Source organism: Marmota flaviventris, chromosome 4 (assembly GCF_047511675.1).
Source record: "Marmota flaviventris isolate mMarFla1 chromosome 4, mMarFla1.hap1, whole genome shotgun sequence".
Lineage (NCBI taxonomy): Eukaryota > Metazoa > Chordata > Mammalia > Rodentia > Sciuridae > Marmota > Marmota flaviventris.
The window spans coordinates 78,663,216-78,688,523 of NC_092501.1; the positions used below are offsets into that span (position 1 = coordinate 78,663,216).

The 25,308-nt window shown below is 35.0% G+C and overlaps 1 protein-coding gene across 4 annotated transcripts in view; it reads right to left on the reverse strand.

The window, feature by feature from the left end:
• Csgalnact2 (chondroitin sulfate N-acetylgalactosaminyltransferase 2) overlaps positions 1 to 25,308 on the reverse strand; it is a 38,628-nt gene that overhangs the window by 7,865 nt on the left and 5,455 nt on the right. Inside the window, exons 2-8 of one of the 4 annotated variants that reach the window (XM_027947921.2) lie at positions 22,998 to 23,185; positions 21,159 to 22,078; positions 18,817 to 19,033; positions 17,243 to 17,344; positions 13,794 to 13,972; positions 11,645 to 11,739; positions 879 to 960 (exon numbers count right to left, since the gene is read on the reverse strand). In XM_027947921.2, the coding sequence (XP_027803722.2) occupies positions 879 to 960; positions 11,645 to 11,739; positions 13,794 to 13,972; positions 17,243 to 17,344; positions 18,817 to 19,033; positions 21,159 to 21,864 (1,381 nt within the window). In that variant the 5' untranslated portion in view covers positions 21,865 to 22,078; positions 22,998 to 23,185. The remainder of the gene's footprint in view (positions 1 to 878; positions 961 to 11,644; positions 11,740 to 13,793; positions 13,973 to 17,242; positions 17,345 to 18,816; positions 19,034 to 21,158; positions 22,079 to 22,997; positions 23,186 to 25,308) is intronic. The other 3 variants (XM_071611298.1, XM_027947922.2, XM_071611299.1) reach the window with 3 other exon arrangements.

Genomic DNA, 25,308 nt, shown 5'->3' on the forward strand with positions numbered 1-25,308 from the left:
TGCTTTGCTGAACTATTCTCTGACACTTTTTATTTTTATTTTTTGGTATCAGGGATTGACCAAGGGGGCACTTAACCACTGAACCACATCCCCAGCCCTTTTTTATATTTTATTAGAGACAGGGTCTCACTAAGTTGCTTAGTGCCTTGCTTTTGCTAAGGCTGGCTTTGAACTCATGATTCTCCTGCCTCAGCCTCCTGAGCCACTGGGATAACAGGCATGCACCACCACACCTGGCTAGATCAGATTCTTCACCACATCTTTGAGCTTATGGGATGAACAACTAAGCCGCTGAATCCCACTTCAATCAGGCTAGAAAGAAAATCTCTCTTTTCCTAAACAATGGAATTTTGCATAATAGTTCAATAGACAAAAAAGAAGTTCATCTTTAAATGAAAACATATGAAAATCCTTAAACTAGATTACCTAAGACTACTTGCAGCTGTAACAACCCAGGAATACTACAGTAGGTTATAGAGAGACCTTTTGTAAGAGTACTGCAATCAACTACAATTTAGGCAACATGCCAAATAGGTGTTTTAAAAAACTAGTGATGTTTTGATTTCAAAGGAATTAGTAAATATTACACTTTTATCTTTATCTCTGCTTGTCAAAGACATTAATTATAAACTCACTTTGCCTTTTACATTTCTAAATATAACCTGAGACATACATGATTCAAAAGAAAAACACTTATTCCCAGTGGCTTGGGAGGCTGAGACAGTGGTTGAGTGCCCCTGAGTTCAATCCCCAGTAACCTGGCTCCCCCCCTGAAAAAAAAGAAATAAAAATACTCAAGTATGAAAAATTTTTGAAAAACACCATAAGGTCTATAGTAAATATGTAAAGTCCCATCCTTAAATGTAAGATAAACTTACCAACGGTCAGAAAATCAGATCGATATTGACAAGTCATTCCGAAGCCAAAATCTCGCCAAAAACCAGAATCCTTTTTGTGAACCTTAAGTTAAAAAAAAGAAAAAATTCAATTTAATTCCTCAAGAACTAGAAGTTTTAATCAATAACGAATCAAGTTCTTTTCCAAAGAAAACTTTTTTCCTATTATTTATATGACTGACAAAGGATTTTTGTTATTAACTTTGTAAAAAACCCAAAAATATAGTAATCTGTGTGAGCCAAGGATTTTTACCACTTGCAAGTGATGAAAGTGTATGAGCTCTATACAAGGTGCAAGCTGGTAACTAATAATCAAATAGTGCAGTCCTGACCTCAAGGGGCATACATTCTAGGAGGACAAGACTTGCACAAACTTACACTGCAATGCACCATGATTAACCATACAAATACCTTATTTGGGTGCCTCCCCAGTACACATTTCTCAGCCCCCCTCTTGATAATACAGTTTTGTTCTGGTAATTACCTGGCCCCATGCATCCCATGAACTTTGGGAAACTCCTGTCACCTGGTAGTTTCTGAGTAAGCCCTGAGTACTTTACACCAATGAGAAAATCTCATTCTACTTACTTTAGGGAAGAGACAACCATTAGGTATTAGACAAAATTCAGGCCAACAAGCTAAAAAGGGAGGGTTGTTGGGGACTTCAGAAAACAAAGCCCCTTTATTCTTCCTAGAGAACTACTAGAAAATTCACTTGTTCTTTTTGGATGGTATAAGGCAAGGGTCAGCAAACTATGGCCTTGGGCTGACTCTGGACTGCTGTCTGCTTTTGTAAGTTATTTAATTTACAGTGTTGCAGTTGAGTAGAAATATTTCCTATCTGGTTCTTTACAGAAAAGTTTGCCAATCCCTCATGCAGGATGCAGATACAAAGCTTGGAAATGCTCAGTTCTTTTCCACCATGAGGGAAACCAAATTCAAAATGAAGTTGTCACTGCTGAATTCCAAGTACAGAAAGTAATGTAAAATCAGGGCTTTGTGGAAAATTAACAAATAAATACATATATATTCTGGTGGCAATACATGCCAGGACAAGAAGTAACATGACAGAAGAAAAGCCTTTCTTACATAATTGCCATAAAAGGCTTCTCTGAGGAGGTAAACTTTGAGCAGGAACCTGACTGACATGAGGAGGCAACTAGGCAAATTATGTGGAAGAAATCATTGCAGACTAGGAGAGCAGCAGGCAAGATGACTCTGGCAGGAGTATGCTTGTAGCATTTAACAAATAACAAGGGAATGACTGTGGCAAGAGCAGAAAATGAGGCTCTGGAGTCAAGAAGGGGCAGTTAGTATTTCTTAAAGATAAGTAGTATATGCTATTTTTGTATGGTTATCGGAATAATTTAGAAGAGGCAAATGTTAGGACAGGAGAGGGGAAGAATGGCTAGAGGAGGTCCTTATAAATACAACAGAGGTTACCACAAAAGGATAAGCTGGTCTTATGAAGGGACATGGGACATTCCATTGGGAATGTGATAAGTTGAGGCAGTAAGGCTGACAGAACTCTTGAGATGATAATGAGGAAGAGAACTTCTGGCTGCTTCTCTTTTTCCATGTGAAATAGTAAGCAAGATAATTGGAGGGTGAAGGGTACTGGGATGGTTATGAGAGTCCAGTGTGGCCTCAAGGACAGAGAATGATGAAAGTGTAAGGCACAGGACTCTAGAGCAGTCAAGGAGCCTGAGACTCTAAAGTCTATAGATTAGGGCTATACATCCTAAGATTTGGGTCTGGGTGATAGACTTGGAGTTCTATGGGAACACTGGAAGGAGCAAGGAACAAAGGAGGTGAGTACACAGCAAAGAGGTTGTGGCTATGACTGACCATGGAGCTTGACTTGGGTAGGAAGCAAGAACCTGGATGTGAGAAGAACAAGAGAAAAGAGAGAGGTGCCTCACACAAACTGCAGCATGCTAAGACAGTTTCCTTCAGGAAATGAAGCTGGAGTGGGATCTTTTAGATGAATGAACAAGTGAAAGATGATATGTTAGGGTAGAGTTCCGGAAAAAGAACAATTTGTGCAAAAGCCAGCAAATGGGAGAGCACTGTAGGTTAGGGATGGAGAAGACTAAAGGCTAGAGTCAGAAGGAGAGGTGACTACAGTACAGAGACGGCTCAGCAAACTTATTCCATACAAGGCCATGGAGTCTATATTTCAGGGTCAAGTAACATATAATCTGTCACAATTATTGTACTGTGCCTGTACTGTGAAAGTAGTTGCTGACCATAAATAATCAAATGAGTGTACTGTGTTCCAGTAAACTTTATTATGGACACTTAAATTAATATTTCATATAATTTTCATGTGTTATGAAATATTATTTAATTTTTTTTTAGTTATTAACATTGTAAACATAACTCGTAATTTATGGGCTATATAAAACAAGGTAGAAGGACTGACTTGGACCACAAGCCATAACTGCTTGTGGTACACAAGGATGTACCTGTGGTTCAGGTTTATCCTAATGGCAATGAGTGTTCTTTGAAGAGCTGGAGAAGAAGTAATGTGATGTTTTTGGAAGATCACTTTGGCTGGAATTCAGAGAACGAACTAGAAGAGGTAAGAAGGGAGGCCAGTTAAGAGGCAATGACTATAACTACAAATGGAAAATAAGTGGTATAGATTATTCTGGTATGTATGAGAGAGAGAGAGAGAGAGAGAAAGTATTAATGTGAAAGATTTAGGATCTGCAGTGGGTGTCTTTCTTGGAGATGGAGTCCAGGGAAAGGGCCATCCCAGAAAGGAACGATGAAGAACTGGATTCTGGTCATAATGAATATGAATCATCTGCAGCATAGCCACAAGGACATTTCTGGAGATGGTAGGAACATCATACCTGGATCAGCTTTGTGCACATTGTCTCCTGGTTGTTGTCCAACCATAGGAGACTGAGCAGCTGCTCCTTCTGCTGCAACCACTTGCCCTAATCACTATTTAGCTGGTTCCTGCCATTGGATAGTTCCTCCTACAGTGACCTCTCAGAAAGGCCTTTCTGACAGAACACACCACAGAAATCACTTCAGTCTTTACAACTTGGCCTGTTTTAATGATATGCATGGCATGTATTGTATGATTACCTCCACTTTCTTCTATTACTAGAATAAGGATTCTTACGAGCTATCACCATGTCTGTAGGGTTCTGGGGTTCCAAAGGTTAATATTGCCTGACATAGAATGAGCCCTCAATATTTGATGGCTCAATACAATAGAGGCAGTCTGTGTAATACATGAATTGACAGTGTGGAGCATGCTGCCTGGGCCCCCTCCAGCCAGCTATGCACTTGAGCTTGCATTCAACCATAGCACAGCTGTGCCCTCATCTGTTAAGAGGGGGTAATAATAGCACCTACTGCAGAGGTTGTCAGGAGGATTCAATGAATTAACATGTAGGCAAAACAAAATAGTACTGTGCACATAGTAAAGGGCACATTAAAGTATTAGTTATTATCATTAAAATGTCAGAAATTATATATGCCATAAACTATACATACCATATCCTACTTTTAATTTTATACACCTACATTTGCATTGCATTTGTACATTTCATACACACTTTCCTTTTGATACATAATATTCACCACAGTAAGTACTACAATTCAATTTATCATTTTATTATTAAGAGTTTTGTTCCAGATTTCAGAGGGAATGCCTTCAAGTTTTCTCCATTTAGAATGATGCTAGCCTGAGGCTTAGCATAAATAGCTTTTACAATGTTGGGGTAAGTTCCTGTTATCCCTAGTTTTTCTAGTGTTTTGAACATAAAGGGTTGCTGTATTTTATCAGATGCTTTTTTTGCGTCTATCGAGATGATCATATGGTTCTTATCTTTAAGTCTATTGATGTGGTGAATTACATTTATTGATTTCCATATACTGAACCAGCCTTGCATCCCAGGGATGAATCCTACTTGATCATGGTGCACGATCTGATTGATATGTTTTTGTATCAGATTTGCCAGAATTTTATTGAGGATTTTTGCATCTATGTTCATTAGAGATATTGGTCTGTAGTTTTCTTTCTTTGAAGTGTCTTTGTCTGGTTTAGGAATCAGGGTGATGTTGGCCTCGTAGAATGAATCTGGAAGTACTCCCTCTTTTTCTATTTCCTGAAATAGCTTGAAAAGTATTGGTATTAGTTCTTCTTTAAAGGTTTTGTAAAACTCTGCTGTATACCCATCCGGTCCTGGGCTTTTCTTGGTTGGTAGTATTTTGATGACTTCTTCTATTTCCTCAATTGATATTGGTCTGTTTAAGTTGTGTATATCCTCCTGACTCAATCTGGGCAGATCATATGACTTAAGAAATTTATCGATGCCTTCACTATCTTCTATTTTATTGGAGTATAAGGTTTCAAAATAATTTCTAATTATCTTCTGCATTTCTGTAGTGTCTGTTGTGATATTGCCTTTTGACCCAGCTATTCCCCTTCTCGGACTATACCCAAAAGACCTAAAAAGAGCATACTACAGGGACACAGCCACATCAATGTTCATAACAGCACAATTCACAATAGCTAGACTATGGAACCAACCTAGATGCCCTTCAATAGATGAATGGATAAAAATATGTGGCATTTATACACAATGGAATATTACTCAGCACTAAAAAATAACAAGATCATGGCATTTGCAGGGAAATGGATGGCGTTAGAGCAGATTATGCTAAGTGAAGTTAGCCAATCCCTAAAAAACAAATGCCGAATGTCTTCTCTGATATAGGGGGGGTGACTCAAAATAGAGTAGGGAGGAAGAGCATGAGAAGAAGATTGCCACTAAATAGGGAAGAGAGGTGGGAGGGAATGGGAGGGAGAAGGGGAATTGCACGGAAGATGGAAGGAGACCCTCATCATTATACAAAATACATACATGATGGTGTGAGGGGGAAGAAAAAAGAGAGAGAAATGTGTCACAGTAGATTGGGTAGAGAGAGGTGATGGAAGGGGAGGGGAGGGGAGGGGGGATAGGAAGGGCAGCAGAATACAACAGACACTAGTATTGCTGTATGTATATATGTAGCTGTATAACCAATGTGATCCTGCAATCTATACACGTGGAAAAATGAGAATTCATACCCCATTTGAATCAAATGTATGATATGTCAAAATCATTGTATTGTCATGAGCAACTAATAAAAAAAAGAGTTTTGCTTGCCTTTAATATTACCAGTTTATATATATTTTGCTATTCTACAGCTCTGATTATTTGCTCAGGAGAGACTCCTAGAAGTGAAAATTGCTGGATCAGAGGGATAAACCTGTTGAAACCTCCTTGACCCATGGAGCTGGCCTATATTCTTACTAGCCTCATTGCATGGCTATGATTTTTAAAAGCAGCAGGAAAGGCTGGGCTTGTAGCTCAGTGATAGAGCATTTGCCTAGCATATGTAAGGCACTGGGTTTGATTCTTAGCACCACATATAAATAAATAAAATAAAGGTCCATCAACAACTAAAAAAAAAAGCAGCAGAAAAACGTATTATATTGTCATTTTAATTTATTTCTAGTAAGGATGACTATTTAAATGTTTATTGTGAATTATTATCAAATGTTTTTTAGCTCATTTTTTCTATTATGTGTTTACTATTGACTTACTTCTAATATAATTTTAAACATTAAATAGAGCAGTTTTTGTCTTAAGTGAGGCCACTGAAACTTAGAAAAATTAGGCAACTTGCAACGGTTACAAATGGTGAAATGAGAAGCTGAAGTGCTTAAACTTATTTTGCTATGCAACATCTAAAATGAATCAGTATTCAAATCATTCTTCTCCACATCCCTCCAAGCCAGACTAGAATATTAGCATGCTCTTACATTCCTTTTCAGGCTTGTGTGTTGACTCTATCTGGCACTTATTTTCGTCTTTTAGTTAGTTTTTCAATTAAGTTTACTAAAGTTTTTTATTTTGTAATGACTTAGATTTACAGAAAGTTGCATTAACAGTAAACAGTTTTCCTCACACAGTTTTAGTTTTTCCTAACATTATTATTTTTTAAATATTTATTTTTTAGCCGTAATTGACACAATATTTTTATTTTATGTGGTGCTGAGACTCAAACCCAGGGCCTTGCACGTGCTAGGCGAGCATTCTACCACTGAGCCACAATCCCAGCCCCCTAACATTCTTATCTTACATTGTTGCAGTGTATTTTGTCAAAATTAAAGAACACTCAACTGAGTTCCAGACTTTGTTTGGATTTCACCAATTTTCCCTTGAATATATTTTTTTCTGTTCCAGATCTAGTCAAGAGCACCACATTGCATTCAATTGTTATGTCTCCTCTTGCCTATGGTTTCTAAGTCTTCCTTGTTTTTGATGACCTTGACAGTTTTGAGAACTAATGGTCAGGTATTTCTTCATCCCTGGATTAATATCTGCTGGGTTCCTGACTGACATTTTCTTGATTTTTTTTCCCTGGTACCAGGGATTGAACTCAGGGGCATTTGACCACTGAGCTACATCCCCAGCCCTATTTTGTATTTTATTTAGAGACAGGGTCTCACTGAGTTGCTTATCATATTGCTTTTGCTGAGGCTGGCTTTGAACTCATGATCCTCCTGCCTCAGCCTTCCAAGCTGCTGGGATTACACGTATGTGCCACCGTGCCTGGTGCATTTTCTGATCTGGTTCATTTTCTGATCTTACTTACATGTGAAATATAAAAAAGTTTAACTTAGAAGTTGAAAGTAGAATAGTGGTTACCCGAGGTTGGGGAGAGTTGGGAGAAAGAAGGGATGGGAAAAGGTTGATCAGTGAGTACTGTTATAAAAAAAAAAAAGAATAAGAAGCTCTGATGTGCTATTGCACAGCAGGGTGACAATAAATAACAAAAATGTATTGCATATTTCAAAAATCTAGAAGAAAGAATTTTAAATGTTTTCACCATAAAGAAACAATAGATGGGGGCTGGGGTTGTGGCTCAGCGGTAGAGTGCTTGCCTAGCACATGTGAGGTGCTGGATTTGATCCTCAGCAACACATAAAAAATAAATAAATAAAATAAAGGTATTGTTTCCAACTTAAAAAAAAAGAAACAATAGATGTTTAAATACATGTGTTTATCCTGATTTGAACATAACACCATGTATACCTTTATGGAAATATTATGATACCCATAAATATGTGTAATTTTTTTTTTGGTGCTAGAGATTGAACCTGGGCCTTGTGCATGCAAGATGTAGTTGGACACAATATTTTTATTTTTATCTACCAACTGAGCTATATCCCCAGCCTCAGTATGTGTAATTTTTATGCATCAGTTAAAAATAAATTTTAAAAAAGTTAATTTTCTCTTTTTATATTATATAATTTGTGAGTGAGTTACCTAGCTCCACTTTCTGGAAGAGGGGTATTTACTACTCTGAAATTCTGTAAGTAAGATTCATCTCTTTTTCCCTATTAACCTAATGTAACTTATCCATTCATTTATTATTATTATTTATTTACTCACTTATTTATCTCAGGATGGACTCACAGATATTTATTTTATGCTTTAGGTAATAATTCAGGTCTAGATTATTTTGTTGCTCAAGTTATTCCATAGGAGGATTTTTAGTTGGATCCTGAGACTCTTTGACACATCTCCATCCTCTGTCATTTAAGACTGTTATTTATTGGTGCTAGAAAATGCTCTAAGCTCCTCTTGTATATTTCCTTTTCTAGTCCTACAATCAATTATTTTTCCAAGGAGCCTTGGTTCCTTTTATTGGAGAATAATATTAAAAAACAAGATTTGGGAACTGGTTATGTTTGTTACTATTGGGGTGTCACTGGTTTAGATTCTCTCAGCTCACAGAGCTAGGTAAAACACACCTATATGCCATGTATACACCCTTCGATTTTTTAATCCCAAATTGCTATTTGCTTTTTCAAAAGCAAAATACTTGTTTCAGCATAACTATTTAGACTTAATTGAAAGTTTTGTTTTTTGGTTGTTGTTTGTTGATCACTATTTTATTGTCTAGTCTTCCTCTCTCATTTTTCATTCTGCTAAACTAGATAAAAAGGGATCTGTGAGAAATAAATTTTGAGTCTTCAGTGTCCAAAATGTCTATTTTACCTTCAAATAGTAGGTCAAATATGGACTCTAGAATCAAAGATTATTTTTCAGAATTTTCATGGTGTTGCTTATTTTTTTAGCACCAATATTATCAAAAAGAAGGTTAATGTTAATCTGATTCTTACTTCTTTGTGGACAAGTTGGGTTATGCTATTTTTAGTGTCTCTGGAAGGTACCAGGATTTTCCATTGATTGCTCTCAAATGCCAGGAAGATTTATTTTTCCTTATCTCTGCCAAGGTTTCTTCCCTATCCTCCCTGCCCCATTCTCTTTTGTTTTCTTTCTGGAACTTCTATTAAACAATCTGAGAGCTTCTGAACTGTTTCTCCATGTCTCATTTTTCTCTCTCATTATTTCTTGGTCATATGTGCCATTTCATCTGTGACGATTCCACTCTTCAGCTCATTTACTGATTTCTATTTTTTCATAATTTCCAAGTTCTGGTCCTTTTTTACTAAGAAATCATAAGATTTTAAGATTTTTAATGTTTTCTCTAATGATCATAAAGATAATATGTATTTTAAAGTTATTTTATACCTACATTCATATTCTCATGTGTTAATTTTTCTGTTTATTAAAATTTAATAGTACTGGTTTTCCTTAAACATTTGTTTAGTTTTGGTTAATTGCTACTTATTTTTGTTTCAAAAATCCATGGCTTTCAGTCATGATTATGGGGGACTATCTCCAGTAATAGTAGAATAGGGGCATAACAGGGTCACAGGAAGAATGTGCTCACAGTGGCTCATCTTTGGAGTCTAGCGGGGTTTCCTATCTACCCTGACCTGCCTCTCCAGCTCCAGGGACCACAGGCACTTCTGTGGCCTAATGGTTGATCCTTATGATGCTCAGCATGGGTTCCCTCTACTCCCTATCTGCTATGAGCTCAGAGAATGCAAAGCAGATTCATCTTTACTCACTGCTCTCCTGAACATGTTCTAGACTGTTCTCTCCTCTAGCAATCCTATGCCAACTGTTATAATCTGATAGAGGTTTCTCAAAATTTATGTCTACTGATGGCTTTTCTCATTTTCCAATATTAATGTACCTATTTCTTTTTAATAACTAATTTTAAAAGGATTGGGGGTATCAGATAAGGTAGATGTCAGTGCTGTTTGTCCTTCTAATTTAGTGTCAATATTCCTAAGTAATACTGGCCTACAGATAAAGTGGAGGGAAGTGTGTGTGTGTGTGTGTGTGTGTGTGTGTGTATGTGTGTGTGTGTATGTGTGCATGCTCTACTATGTACTGATATCAAGATGAAATATCTTAAGTAGATTATAATGTGTTAGTATTACCTATTTGAAAGTATGGAAAAACTCATCAATAAAACATTTATGTATATACAATGTAACTTTTTGATAACTGCTCTAATTTTTTAAAAGGCTTTTAAGTTTCTTCACTTCTTATTTATAAAATTCTAACAAGAACTTCTCTTGTTTAATATTTTATAGATTCTCAAATCTTTCCTTCTATTTAGAATTTTTCAGCTTACTATGTAAACTTAATTCTGTCATGGATTCATATTCTAATTTTCAATGTAGTTTTTTTACCCGATATTTTCCCACTATATACACACACACACACACACACACACACACACACACACATACACACATATATATGTGTGTATATATATATTTTTTAAAAAATTTTTTTGTTGATAGACCTTTATTTATTTATTTATATGCAGTGCTGAGAATTGAACCCAGTGCCTCACACATGCCAGGCAAGTATGCTACCACTAAGCCATGGCCCCAGCCCCTGCCCACTTTATATTTACAAAAACGATTTTTTGCACATAAACAATAAGCTCCTATATTTGTCAATCTATTTTTACTTCATTCATTTCTACCTTTATCTTTCTTTCCTCCTGCTTTCCTTGGAGTTTTCAATTGATGATTTAGTTCATTTGTTTTTACTTTTTCTTAACTCTAACGTTAAAAGATTATACTATGTGAAATTTGGTATCTGGATCTTGGAGCAGAAAAAGGAGACCAGTAGGAAAAATGGTAAAATTCTAATAAAATCTGTAGTATAGTTAGCAGTAACTCACCAGTAGTAATTTCTTAATTCTGACAAATGTACTATGGTTATTTAAAAATTAAGGGAAGCTGGACTTACAGGAACTCTTGACTTTCTTTGTAAACTTCAATTATTCCAAAATAATGTTTATTTAAAAAATTAAAATGACATACGTAAGTACAGTTTGGTAACAACCATAAGTTTTGATATATGATTGTCTAAGTATAATTATTATAATTTTTCTTCTTAGTTGATTTGGCAGAGGAGTTTTAATTTCTAGTTAGTGGAGGTTTTTGTTTTTTGTGCAGGGCCTTTGCATGCTAGGTAGGCATTCTACCACAGAGCTATATGCCCACCCCTGGTCAGTAGAGTTTTGAAAAATTAAACTTTTAGTATTAGTAAAAATAAGTTGGCAAAAACATATAATTTCAAATTCCAGAATATGAAGTTTTTCTTTGTAATCTAACTTTTCCCAACCCCTTCTCCCTTGCCAGCCGACAATTTTTAAGCAATAAGGCATTTTACTGGGGATTGGAAGTGTGAAAGAGACATGGGAATGTGTTTATAATAACTGAAACTCTGTTTCCTATTTGTACAACAAACTTAAAAAACAGCCTTTCCTAACTGGCAATGTAAAAGTCTTACCAGCTGCTGCTCCACAGGTGGTGGTGCATCCTGGTTGGCATAAACGATGGCAGGATTGTAAAGACTGAACACCACAGGGTAAAACACTTTTTTACCTATAAATTAAAATATATGTTTATATCATACAAGAAAGTTGTAAGATGAAGAATTGATCTTTATTACTCTCTATATATTGAGATTTTATTAAAGTCCTTTTGTAATCACATATGATTTTATTTTAGCAATATTTATTTTATCAATATTCAATCTATAGAACGTTATGTCAATTTGATGAACATGATGATGATTTTGTGACATATTGGTAGGTCAGGCTATGAAAACACAACTGCAAAAGAACAGAGATTAAAACAGACAAAAGGATGCTTCATATATTTATTCCCTTGAACTTTGGGGAGATACACAAATGAATTCTCTGAGCTATTAATTAGGTGATCCACCTATTACTCATTATTTCATCTAATTAGCAGCACTAGATGTAGATTAATAACTGACAATACCAAAAACTTAGAAACTTCAGTTAAATCTACCCTTCAAACAGAATAATCAAAAACAGTAAATAGGGCTGGGGTTGTGGCTCAGTGGTAAAGTGCTCGCCTAGCACATGTGAGGCCCTGGGTTCAATCCTCAGCACCACATAAAAATGAATAAATAAAATAAAAGCATTGTATCCAACTACAACTAAAAAAAATAAATATTAAAAAATTGCAAATACAGAGAATACTGTACAATGCATAGATATGTAGGAAATAATTAAAACAGAACTGCAGACAGATTTAAACTAAGATCTGGAAAAGCTGGGTTAGATAAGGATTAAAAATATCTGATGTTAATAGCCCTTACAGAAGACCTTGGCATTAGCTTTCAAACTGATAGCATCTTAAGGACCTTAAAGGATAACTGGCCCATTTGCCCTCAAAACAGAAACCCTGATATGACTGAATTCAATCATGGTAGCATGAAGTGCTCAATAACCGTCAAGCAGCCTAGAAGTGACAGCAGCCTTTTTACTATAAGATGCATAACTAATGAACATGACACCTTCATTCACATTCACTTAAGGGATAGGGATGCTCAACTTCTCAGAGGATGGTCTATTTCTGGATATAAAAATATTTTTTTTACACTGAGCAAATATGTCTCCTTCAACTTCCATGTTTTGAATTTCATGCTGTCTTAAGTAAAAAAAAACATACCTAACCCACATTTACTCATTGGGTTCTGAGAGAGCTCCTGACAACTTTTCCCAATCAAACTCACTAATAAGAAATTAGTCATTTTTGTATACGAAGAGTTCCACATAAAAACATTTAATATGAAATTCTTTTATTTAAAAATGATTTAATTGAAAAATGTATATATTTATGGTATATAACATAATGTTTTGATGTATGTATATTCTGTGAATTGACTAAACCAAGCCAATTAACTATTACCTCATACACTTTTTATTATGGCAAGAACATTTAAAATCTATTCTCTTAGCAATTTTTAAGTATATAACACATTGTCACTAACTGTAATCACCATGTTATATAATATATATTTACTGAACTTATTTTCCTGTTGAGACTCTTTAATACAGAAAACTCTTGATTTTAAATTTAAAATAAAATTTGATTTATAAAACTGTCATTTGCTCATTTATTTTCAAAATATCTACAGCATAAAGCAAAGTATAGGAAACAACCCCAAAATGTATAGTCTGGAGACCAAATACTACCTGTATCCAGACCCCTGCATGAATGTGCACATGTGTAGATGTGTGCACATGCACGTGTATGGGGGTGGACTATCTGCCTGAGACTGGATATTTCTCACTCTCACATCTCCACACCATCTGTATGGTTCTTTTTCTGACCTGAGTTGCTTCCTCCTCATCAATTTCCAGTCTTCTATTCCTGGCCTTCTTTATTTGACTTCAAATGTAGCCAATAGAATTTGGTTCCAAGAGAACAAAAGATATGAATTTCAGAGGGTCAAATTTTCCAGTTAAATTATGTATTTTAGTTAAATTATACCTAACAAGAAAAAAACATCCTAGCGTTTAATTAAAATTTCCTTTTCCTCAAATTAACTTGATTCAAAACATGGGACATGCCAATGCTGTTCTAAATTCTAAATTCAGCTCATCTACCAACGTTTTACGCACCTGGCTCAGCATTTAATCGGCAGCTGTTAAGGAATTCGGCTGAGAAAAATATGTCAACATCACAGAAAAACATCAAGACCTCTCCCTTGTCCCAAGCTCTGGCACCCACATTGAGTCCTCGTCCACGATTAAATTCTTCATTCAATGAAACCAAGGTGTAATTGTGAAAATTAGACTCACTATGAGGAAAGCACATACAACAAATGCTAAGTCCCACTTAAAGTTAACAATGCTTTTTCTTCAATAGAACTTACAAAATGTCTTATACTTCAAATATTTTATTATGTTGGTTCTATATTCACACAAGGGAAAGGAAATCATCAGCTTCCCATCATCAGGGACAGATATTCACTAACTGCCCACATATGAGGAAATATGCTGGTGGTATGGTATGAGATTTCCAGTTACCAAGTGGCCACAGACCCTTAAAATTTTAAAAACCTACTGGGGAGATAAGAAATACACACATGGAAAAATAGCCATAATATTTGATGATGATGATGATGATAATAATAATAATAATAAATTCTGGGCATAGATGATACACACAAAGAGAGCTTTTCTGATATCTTTTAGGTCTCTGCATAAATGCCCCCTTATCAGGGGGATATTTCCAGATACCATTTCAGAAGTAGTCCAATCTCCCACTCTTTAATTTCCATCCTCTTCCCTGGCTGTTTTCCTTAGTATCACCAGACATGTTTGTGTGAATGTCTTCCTGACTCCATGAGAGTAGGGATTTTGTTTTGTTCATTACCATGCACACAGTGCTCCTCACAGAGTAGGAGTTCAATATGTATTTGCTGAATGAATGAATGAATAAATGAATAGCAGGTCTGGGAAGAGATTGCTTATGTGTGGAGTAGTTAGAGAAGATATTAGAAGCAGAACTTGAGTTATGCCTGGGTTAAAATCCTGAAGTCAGTGGTAAGTGTACAGGTCATTCCAAATAATTGTTCTCAAAAGTGAAAGAGGTAAGAAAGAAAGCATTTAGAGGTCAGACAAATCAGATGGGAACAAAGGGACCCTAACATGGGAACAATGAGAGGAGGCTCAGATTGAGGTACACCTATCATGCAAAGTTAAAGAACTTGGTCAGTATCCTAAAGACAAGGGGGGAGTCAGCAAGGTTTTCTGCTAGGACAGTGGTTCTCACCCTGAGACACTCAAACCCACAGCACCAGCACTCCCTAGCACCATATTAGATGCAAATTTTCAGGTTCCACCTCAGACACTGACTCAGAGGCCAAGGGTGGAACCAAGTCTCTGTGTTTCAGTAAGCCCTCCAGGTGCCTCTGACACTAAAGCTAGAGAACCACTGCACTAGGGATACAGCTGAATCAAAAACAGGAACATGTGAGGAAGATTACTCCTACAACAGTATAGCTTGGGTAATGGAGAGATGGAAGTAAAAGCTCAAATAATGCATGGATTGGACTCTAAGTGTTCTGGGTGTCCATATTCGTCTCCTTATCTTATGTCATATAAACCTTTCCTTTCTTTTGTGGAAACTGTCCATTGCCACCCCACATGTCCAGTACCAAGTAAAACACTGATCACAGAATACCCTTCACTCTACCCGGCCCAACCACATAATGTCCTAGGAGTGGGGACCAGGCTCAAGTGGGGTCAATCACAAAACCCCCACCCCACCTGGCCAATGTGATTGGCTCAAGAGTGGGCAAAATGTCCTTTCCTGGGATTTCCTCAACGGGAGCTGGGAGAAAGCTCTTTCCTCTCTGATGGCAAAGCTGAGAAGATGTGAGCCCAGAGCCGCCAACAGCCATATCCCTCACCATGTGGAAGAAGCCAATCTGCAACAGGAGAATGAAGTCAACATGCAGAGAAAACAGACAAGATAATGACAAGAGAATTTTGATGGTATTTAATTCTCTGGTTCCAGTCACTGAGACCCAAAGTTGTTTTTATTTTTCTTTTCCAAATTTGGATACAACAATCCTTTCATTTCTGGGAGGTATTCAAGTTTCTTCAATACTGTTCCTATTTTCCTTAAGCAAGCTCAAGGTAAGTTTCTACCATATGCCACAGAAGTGTCTTTACAACATAGAGACAACTTCAGTAATATTAGGGTGAATGCTTGGTACTTAGTAGGCAATTGAAAAACAATAAGAAGGGAAGAGAGGGAGGGAAGAAATGGAGGGGGAACTGGGGTAGATAGTGGCAGTAGCAAGGAAGGAAGAAAGAAGAGGTCCTTTGACATAAGTAGGAAGTAACTCATCAAAGGCAATTACAGGTAAAGATGAGTAAAAGACTCTGTATCTCAAATGTTAGGTCTATGGCCGTGTGAAAATGGTCTGACTCTGAGCTGAAAGAGGGCCACACTGAACTGGTATAGAGAAGGGGAAGACAATGAACCCTGTTTATATATATCAAAGCTATGAGAGTCCCTGCAGGGTATAGATGTACTCAGCTATGCTCAGTCTTCTTCCAACTACCTCAGTCAGACTCCCAAGTAGTGTACCCCAGAATATAATAAGTAGGATTCAATCAATGTTAGTTGAATGGTTGGAGAATAAAGGCTGGCCAAATCTAAACACTTAGGGAGTGACCAAAAACTAGCAGAAAGGTAAAGAAACAAGTAAGGTGTACAGAACTGGTATGATTAGAGAAGACACTCAACCAGTATATGTTATGACATATTACATTCACAAAATATTTGTTTTACAAACATAAGCATGGTTCAAGAAGAAAGCCCTGATTAGACTGTCAAATGTATAAAAGTGATTGACGAGGATAACAGAGAAAAGCTGCATTTGGTAGAGGGCTGTACCTTTGGACCTACAACTTAAGAGAGAAAAAGGCTGAGAACCTAAAGAGTAAAAAAATAAGTTTTAAAGATTACTAATTCATTCATTCAAACCTGAGCACCCACCATGTACCAGGTACTATATGGACTTCTCAGTTACAGATCTACTGTTCGGTGAGGTTTGGCTGTGAAAGAACAGAAACATAACAGTAGCTACTGCATACTGTAGAATTAGGTCTTCTTCTTCTTCTTTTTTTTTTTTTTTTTTGTTTGTTAAAGATATGGGGGACCTAAGTATCATTTATAGGGGGAGAAGAAGGAATAAAAGAAAAGTGACATGCTCAGAAGATGGTATCAAAGTGCAGGGATTAGGTTTAAAAAAAGGGAAAGCAGCAGCAAACATATAGGTAAGTGGGCCATAAAGGGAGAGCATCCTGATTTTGCCAGGCTGCCTGCTAACAATTAAAGGAAGATGAGTTGTGTAGGGTTGCTTGTGAAATGAGGAACATATATCATCACCATTTACCACCCACATGCTCAGTCAACTTCCTAGTTGTAGTTATTCAAAATTCTTCTTAATAGTAACTATTCAAAATTAATAACTCTTTAAATGTCTGAAATTCTTATTTTTCTAATAAAGTTATATGTCAAGGATTTTTTACTGTGGACATGGTTCACCAACCTTGCGACAGATTCTAGGATAGACTTGACTTTAGAGAGACCTTCTTTACCAAAATACACCACTGTGAGATGAATCCTCTTGTCCTGATGAATACAAACATCCCTAACAGAATTGAAAAATAAAGTTTGTTCAAGAACATATATAAGGCACTATTCAAAATGCAATCACATAAAGTTTCAACAAGAAAATGAATGAGGCACTACTGATAAAGAATGAAATCACATGAAGCATTAGGTAAAGGCATGAAGCCTATGTCAATGAGTATAATCCTCAAGGGCTATGGAAGGAATCCAACATTACTCTCATATTTCAAAACATTTGGGAAACTTTTACCTTGGGATTGATATTTAAGGAAGTAAGTTCAATGTGTTCAAAACCAAATAGACAAATATTTAAGTTTTGGATCAAGAATTATTTTGTCCTCAAACTAGCTAATACCAAAAATTTTATCTGTTATCAAGGAACAAATATTTGCCATCACTGAGATTATCCACTGTAAAGAAAGATGTAGCCTCTGAAGGTAATTTCAAGAAAGGTGATTTAAAAAACAAAGCTTCAAGAAATCAGATCTAAGTGGGGGGAGGTGGTGCATGACTATAATCCCAGAGGCTGGGGAGGCTGAGACAGGAGGATTGCGATTGCCAGCCTCAGCAAAAGTGAGGCACTAAGCAATTCAGTGAGACCCTGTCTTTAAATAAAATACAAAATAGGGCTGGGGATGTGGCTCAGTGGTTGAGAGCCCTTGAGTTCAATCCCTGGTACTGCCCCTTTTCAAAAAAAAATCAGATCTCATTTACAAGTCCAATTTCCAGATATTATGCTGCAGAATGGTGTTAACCAATCTTTTAATATGAGAATAAAGATTAGAATTAAAAAAGAACTAAACCTAGTGCATTAGAATAATTAAAAATGACAATTGTTAATTTAAAACAAAAGTCTTATTTTTCTTAGGTATTCTAATTCTTTAACACTTCAGTATTTTAAAATATCCAAATTTAATGACCAAAAAATAAAACCATAAATATTCTGCTTTCCAAGATGGAATGACTTTCTCCAAATTTTTGTTGAATACTTATATTTCTAAATTTATTTCAACCTTGAAACTCAAATTGTTCTTTAGAGGATTTTCTTGGGAGATAGCAACCTTTATATCTTGATTGCGGTGGTAGTTTGTGAATATACATTTGTCCAAAGTCATGAAAATATGATTTCTTATCCTTAAAACATCCTTAAAATTATCCTTATTACATGGATTTTATTGTATACAAAAATGCCTCAATAAAGTAATTCTTAAAAATTTAACTAGTCCTAAAATGAATTCACATACTATTATAAAGGCCATCAAATTTAGTTTGTAACAGTTGTGACCCTCAATTTACAATACGGTTGAAAATTTCAAGAAATACAATATATGATTCATTCTTAAAGAAAAAGGAGAATATAAAAAAGAATTCCCCTAAAGCAATAAAATTATTCTATAATTCTAAGTAATCAGTGGAAATAAATTAAGCAAATCTGTGCAAAATGTTATTTTTTTTTAGAACTTAGCAAAATCATTAAGTCCCGACAATTACCTGAAGTTCTGCATAAACTGTGCAAATGCTTCAGTTCTTTCAGCAAGTGGCACAATGATATTAATAATTGATCTAGTAATGTCAATCATCTCACTCTTCACTTTCATGAGAGGTCCAAAAGGGCGGAAGAGGGTCACATGTCTATATTCCATAAGGTCTGCTTTCTTAAAAAAGAGTTCATACTGTGTTCCCTTATCTCTCTCAGTGCGATAATAACCTAAAGGAAAGAGTTTTCAAAGTCATGTTCATGGCAAAATTTATAAATTCAACAGGACTTTACTCAAAGATTGAAAGTATTAAACCAGATCTATAGAGTCTTAGTCTATTTGTGAAAATATTTATTCCCACTGTCTAGACAATAAAAACTATTCTTGAAGTAGAAGAGGGTTTTTTAAAAAAGCTTATCACCCTGTTATATTATTCAATCCATGAAATACCCTCCAAATGATAATTATTCCTTTATACATGACTTTAAAAATAATAGTTTATCATTACAGTAATCATATGACAAAGAAATTACTTAAAGCAATATTAAATTCTGAGCCCAAGTGTTAAAAAAAAAAAAACTTCTGTTGCTGTTCAGTACAAAAAAAAATGAATCAGGTGTCTTCATTGATATTTATATTAATAATATAAACAGACAACATGGTCTGAGTTTTGAGAAAGATAGGAAAAATAAATAGTAACAATACACTGAATATAGTGAAGTTGAAGAAAAATTAGTTTATATATCAACAGTGATTTGAGATGCTTTTAGGATAAAAGTATAGAAATCTACTGGGCAATCTAATTTTTTGCCTTTGCTGTTTATTATTTGTTGTTATTAATGCATTAAAATTTTACATAATACTAGGAATCCTTATTCCATATTTGTACATGTACATAACATAACTTGATCAATCTCATTTCCCAATATCTTTCCTTCTCCTCCTCCCTCCCCCTGATCCTCAGCTCTACTCTACTGGTCTCCTTTCTATTACTCTTTTTTTAATTAGTAGATTATAATTATGTAAAAACATGGGGTTCATTGTGGTATATTTATACTTGGACATAATATAATATGGTTGATATTGTTTTCCAGTACTTTTTCACAGCAATCTGATTTTTAAGCATGACACTCAAGAGAGAAGTTAGACATACAAATGTTGGATCACTCAGTCAATATATGGTAATAAAATGGTGAATAAGATAGACTTGTCCCAACCCTCCTGAGGCAGGAAAATGAACCAGAAAATGGGCAATAACATATACTACAACAAGTCCTAGGAGAGAGGATGCAGTGTAGAGATGACAAAAGCATACAGGAAGCACTGATATCTTAAATTTGAAGCTGGAGATGACTTCCTGGAAGTGACACCTGAGCTAAAATCTGGAAGAGGAATAGGATCTACTCAGTGGTTGCCAGTATTATTTTAGGAGAGAGAGTAGTAGCATAGTGGAGAAAAAGTGATGTATGGAATATGTTTCATGCAGAAAAATATCCTGAAAGAAGAGTTATAAAATACACAGAAGTTGTAGAATATAAAACTGGCTCAGCTTCCTTTTTTTTTTTTTAGGCAGATCTAATGTGTGGACAATTTATATGGTACTTAATTATCTTATTTCCTCTGCATCTTTCAATTCTGTCACAAATACAAACATAGAATAAGACAAAAAGTTGAGCTTGTGGAAAAATTAGAAGAGTTGTGAGAAAAAAAATAAAACCTTAAAAAATGTCAGGAAGTGATAGTAGAAAAAAAAAGGAACCACAGGGTGAAACTGCCCAGCAAACCACTATGTCCTGACTGATGGCTTCCAAAGGCCTCCATATATTATACTACAGTATGGTAAGTGATAGTCATGATAATTTGGAGTAAAACCAAAACAAAACAACAACAACAACAACAAAAAACCCTGCATGTGGTAGGCTGCTTATGAAATCAAGCAAAAAGAAATTTTAAGAAAGATTTATTTCCAAAATTGCTATTTAAGCCTGCAATTAAATATCTAGCAGAAGGTGTTAAAATTAAAATAAAAAAACATAAAATTTTTATGTTTTAAAAAGGAATATCAAGATCAGATAAGCGAGGAATGCAAATCATACACATGTAAATATACACACTGCTCAAAAGAGCTCTTCAGCTTCAATAGTTTATATTCTTGTACTTCACTGGTCCTTATTCTCAATTTTATTATGATCTCATTATAGCATTTTTCCAAAAAGTCACTTCAAATTCTTGGTGGAATTAAGCAGGTAAGAACTTAAATGTTTTAATACTGTGTGTAATAACTGACATGTCAGCATAAACACTAGCATATTGTCATAATAACACAACTATTTACCAATTTATTTTTCATATTACCTTCTATGAAGTCATTTTCATTAAATATAAGTTTCTCTCCCAGGGGACCCTCCTCATCTTCCTGTTCATCATCTTCATCAGGATTATTAATGACCTCCAAGCCAGCTTCAATAACGTCTGTCAATTCATCTCGTTTGTCTTTTCTAACCGGCTTTTCTTCAGGATGTCGAGTGAGACCCATTTCCAACTGAAATACTTTCATTAAAGTAAAACTTTCAAAAGGAATCACCCCATACTCACTCGGTAGTTTGGCTCCTGTGCTAACTTCAGCTTTGTCAATCTGGGAATGAAGAAATTCTAAAAGATCGCTAGGTGCTTGTTCTTTGTTGCCTTGATAGCCTATGCCATTAGCCCCTATATTCTTTCTCTCTTGTAATGATTTCATCTTCTCACTCATTTCTTGTAATTCTTGTTTTAGTTGGGCGATTTGGCGTTTCAGACTGGTTGCCCTGGTTTGATAATGTTCTTCTTGCTCCTGTAGGAGGGCTTGATAGTACTCTTTACCATAATTTTCTCCGACAACACCAGGAAGAGATGCATTTCCATCAGTCTGAGGGGCACACTCCAGAAGGTACATAAATAATACCAAACTACAGAGCAAAGCCAGTCCTAACAGTAGCCAGTGGGTCCGGGTGTGAAGGATTGATCCTCTTCTAGACATTCTTATTAATGTGTATTTGCCTAACAAGATAAGTTGCTTCTTCATACCTTTAGCAAAAGGTAATCAAAATTAAAAACAAAATCAGGATTTCCATAAAAGGTACCAAGATGAATTCTGCTGTAGCTTAAAAAAATTGTTTTCTCAGTAGTCATGACTACTTGTAGAAATGAGAAATTAAGTATACTTCCTGTTTTGTTACCATGAAATCCAGAATAAAACAATCTGAACTATAAAATCCATTATATGGGTAGTGAGCTTTCTGAAAGAAACAGATCAGAATCAATCAGAATTTTGTTTTCTTAAGAAAACCAAACTGTTGGTAGCTTCAATAAACTTATATGTTCAATAAACTATATGTTGAGCATCACTAGAAGCACAAATATAATTTAGAATATTGGTAAGTACTTGGAGAAATTATTAAAATGCCTTTTAAAATTCTAAAATACTATGTATAATACTTTTAAACAGTATGGCTATCCACCCATAATCTCCTGAATCACAGAAACATTAAGATTACATTCATGATTTGCATTCTATAGTTTGTGTTACATAGATTCTACTGTTTTCTAATTATTTTAATTAAATTGCTTATAACTCTGTATTAACACAATATTTAAACTAGCATACACTTAGGAATTGAATTTCTATAAATTGTTTCTACCATAGTAATAATGGTTTTCGTGGGAGAGAGTTTTTTCCAATTTATTTGATTCAAATATTCTACCTCATTAATTTCTATTGCTCAACTCAGCCAATCTAGGAATATTAAAATTAAGAGTGTGTGTATGGCGGGAGGGGGGGCAATATCAAAAGGTCACAGACAGCTGAAAACCATTAAGAAAACATTTTTATGTCCAAAGTTCTCTGGTAGATTATTGGAAGATTAGATCACATAATTCTTTTCACTGTATTACACAGCAACAGATTTCCTACAAGTTTGGAAAGCTTAGTGTCTATATAAAGAAAAAATATGAATATTTTAAATATGTTTGAGAAAAAATTCAAATACCATTATAAATTTACAAAATTATATGCTACCTTTCATGCTACAACTAGTTGTATAAGCTATTCTGTATCTATTTCTAAACTAAGGATTTTTAATTCCAGAAGTAGAGAAGGTTAAGCTTAGAAGAGAAGAAGCAGGGAGGCCTTCCCTGCAAAAGAACTTCCATTCTTACCAAGTAATTTATCAAGAAGGATAATGTGTTGACTGCAAATATTTTATGGTAATGGTTTCTCCAGTGCAGTAGAACCTATGGAAGAAGATGACTGGGAAACATCAGTCTTAGTCACTTTCTTAGTGATTAGGAAAGCCTGGATGCCTCTGTGGAAAATGCTCCAGTGTACACATTTTTGTGGCACATATCTGTTTAAAATGTAGGATAGAAGACCACAAATAATTAACTTAACTCCCTTTAACCATTTATTATTTTAATAAAACAAATAATAAACAAGTATCTTGAAAAATTTAATTCATTACAACAAAGTCTTTTACTATTAACAGCCTCTTTCCCACTGATTGTAAATCTTAAATGATGTAGAAAAAAATAGGAGACATTTTTAGTTTCAAGAAATACTACCTAAACTGGGTGTGGAAGCACATGCCTGTAATCCTAGTGACTCTGAAGGTTGAGGCAGGAGGGTGGGCAAGTTCAAGGCCAGTCTTAGTAACTTAGTGAATCCCTAAGCAATTGAGTGAAACCCTGTTTCAAAATAAAAAATAAATGGGACTGGGGATGGTAAAGTGCTCCAGGTTCAATCCCCAGTCCAAAGAAAAGAAAAAAGAAATCCTAATTTAAAAATAAATATGCAAAGCTAATATTAGTTCTAGGAACTTAGCATGCCTCAAAACCATAATCATTAGCAATAAGAAATCACGTGAATGTCATTTTGAAAAGAAAAACTGAGACGAATTTCTTAACTATTTGTAAGTTATTATCAGCCTACTTGTTAGGGAAAAGAAAGGCTAAAATTGAAAATGTAGAAACATAATTTGTATAAATTATTATTAAGGTAGACAGACTTAACCATACTACGATTATATACTCAAACAGTTTGGGAGTAAAACTTTATAAAAGAACCAAAAATATATAATCTAAATACCACTACCTTTTATTAATAGGGTACCTCATAGCTTTTTTTTTTTTTTTGGTATGCAGACAATATATTTTATACTGTGAGCTATGACTTAAATGGGCCACTTGTAAAGGTTAACTTTTCAACAGAATAAAAAATATCAACGTGAATCACATTTAGTAGTAAGTTTTGTGTTGTGATTATATATGTGCATATGTATGAACTTTTCATGTAAAATGTATTTATAACTGGGTTGCAATTCAAAAATCCTGGAAAAAACCCACTGATTTAAAATGTATTTTTATACATTCTCCATACAGTTTTTTCAGGATAGCACTGTTTGATTTGAGATGGTTTACATACTATTTAACCCATTTTGCTCCATCATTCCAGATGTGGAACACCTATAAAAATTTAGATAGTGTATAGAATTACACAATACGTAATATAATAATTATAAAATAATAATATAGAATTATACAATATGTAATATAATTTTAATATTAATTATTATATTTAAGTTCTAGATTATTACTTCCAACCAATTTTAATGTACCTGTGCCAATTTCATTGCACTATGCACAGAATTGAAAACTTGTGACTTACTTAATAGGCTAATATTATAGCAGAATGTTTTCCACTGAAATGAAAGAAAAGCTGCTGTAATTGTCTCAGAATGTAAATGTTAGTTGCATAGTTCTGTGGTGATTGTCTTATTTTTATGAGAAATTTCAATTAAAATCTTACTTGTTTAGTTCCTGTAGGAAACTCTTCAACCAAATCCTAGAAGACTAGTTTATAACAGCTCTAAATATGTTAAGAATATTAGAAAGACTAGGAGGAATGTGCTCACTGGTACAGTGCTTGCCTCACAAGGCCATGGGTTCAATTCCCAGCCACACAAAAAAGCAAAACAAAAAAATTCCATCTTGATTACTATCATACTATGCAATGTGTTTATATCACAGATAAGGTTTATTTACAGAGAAAGGGATATTGCAGAGATAAGAAAATGAATTGTTAAAGGAATGAAATATAAAAATCAAAGATTTCAGAAATACATAGCCAACCAAAAAGAAAAAAAAATTCCTCCCCCTCAAAAAGACCCCAAAATATGAAACAACAATTTTCAAGATATTCAACATCAAGTAAAAAAGGTCAGTGATCCTGGAACAAGAAACAAATGACTACCCAATTTACTGCCTAAGTTTCCAGCCCAGGGAGGGGAACTTAAGCATAGACCAGCAGATTTCCTGAGTTGACAGTCTGAGGAGACTAAGGCAGCAAGGGTTCAAAGGAGACAGAAAAAGAGAGAACTCCAGAGGTCTGAAGAAGAGACATCCTTTGGATATTCAGTGGAGTCCTGTTCAATGTAAGCTTATGGAGAAATTAATAGGCTGAGGAAAAGACCAC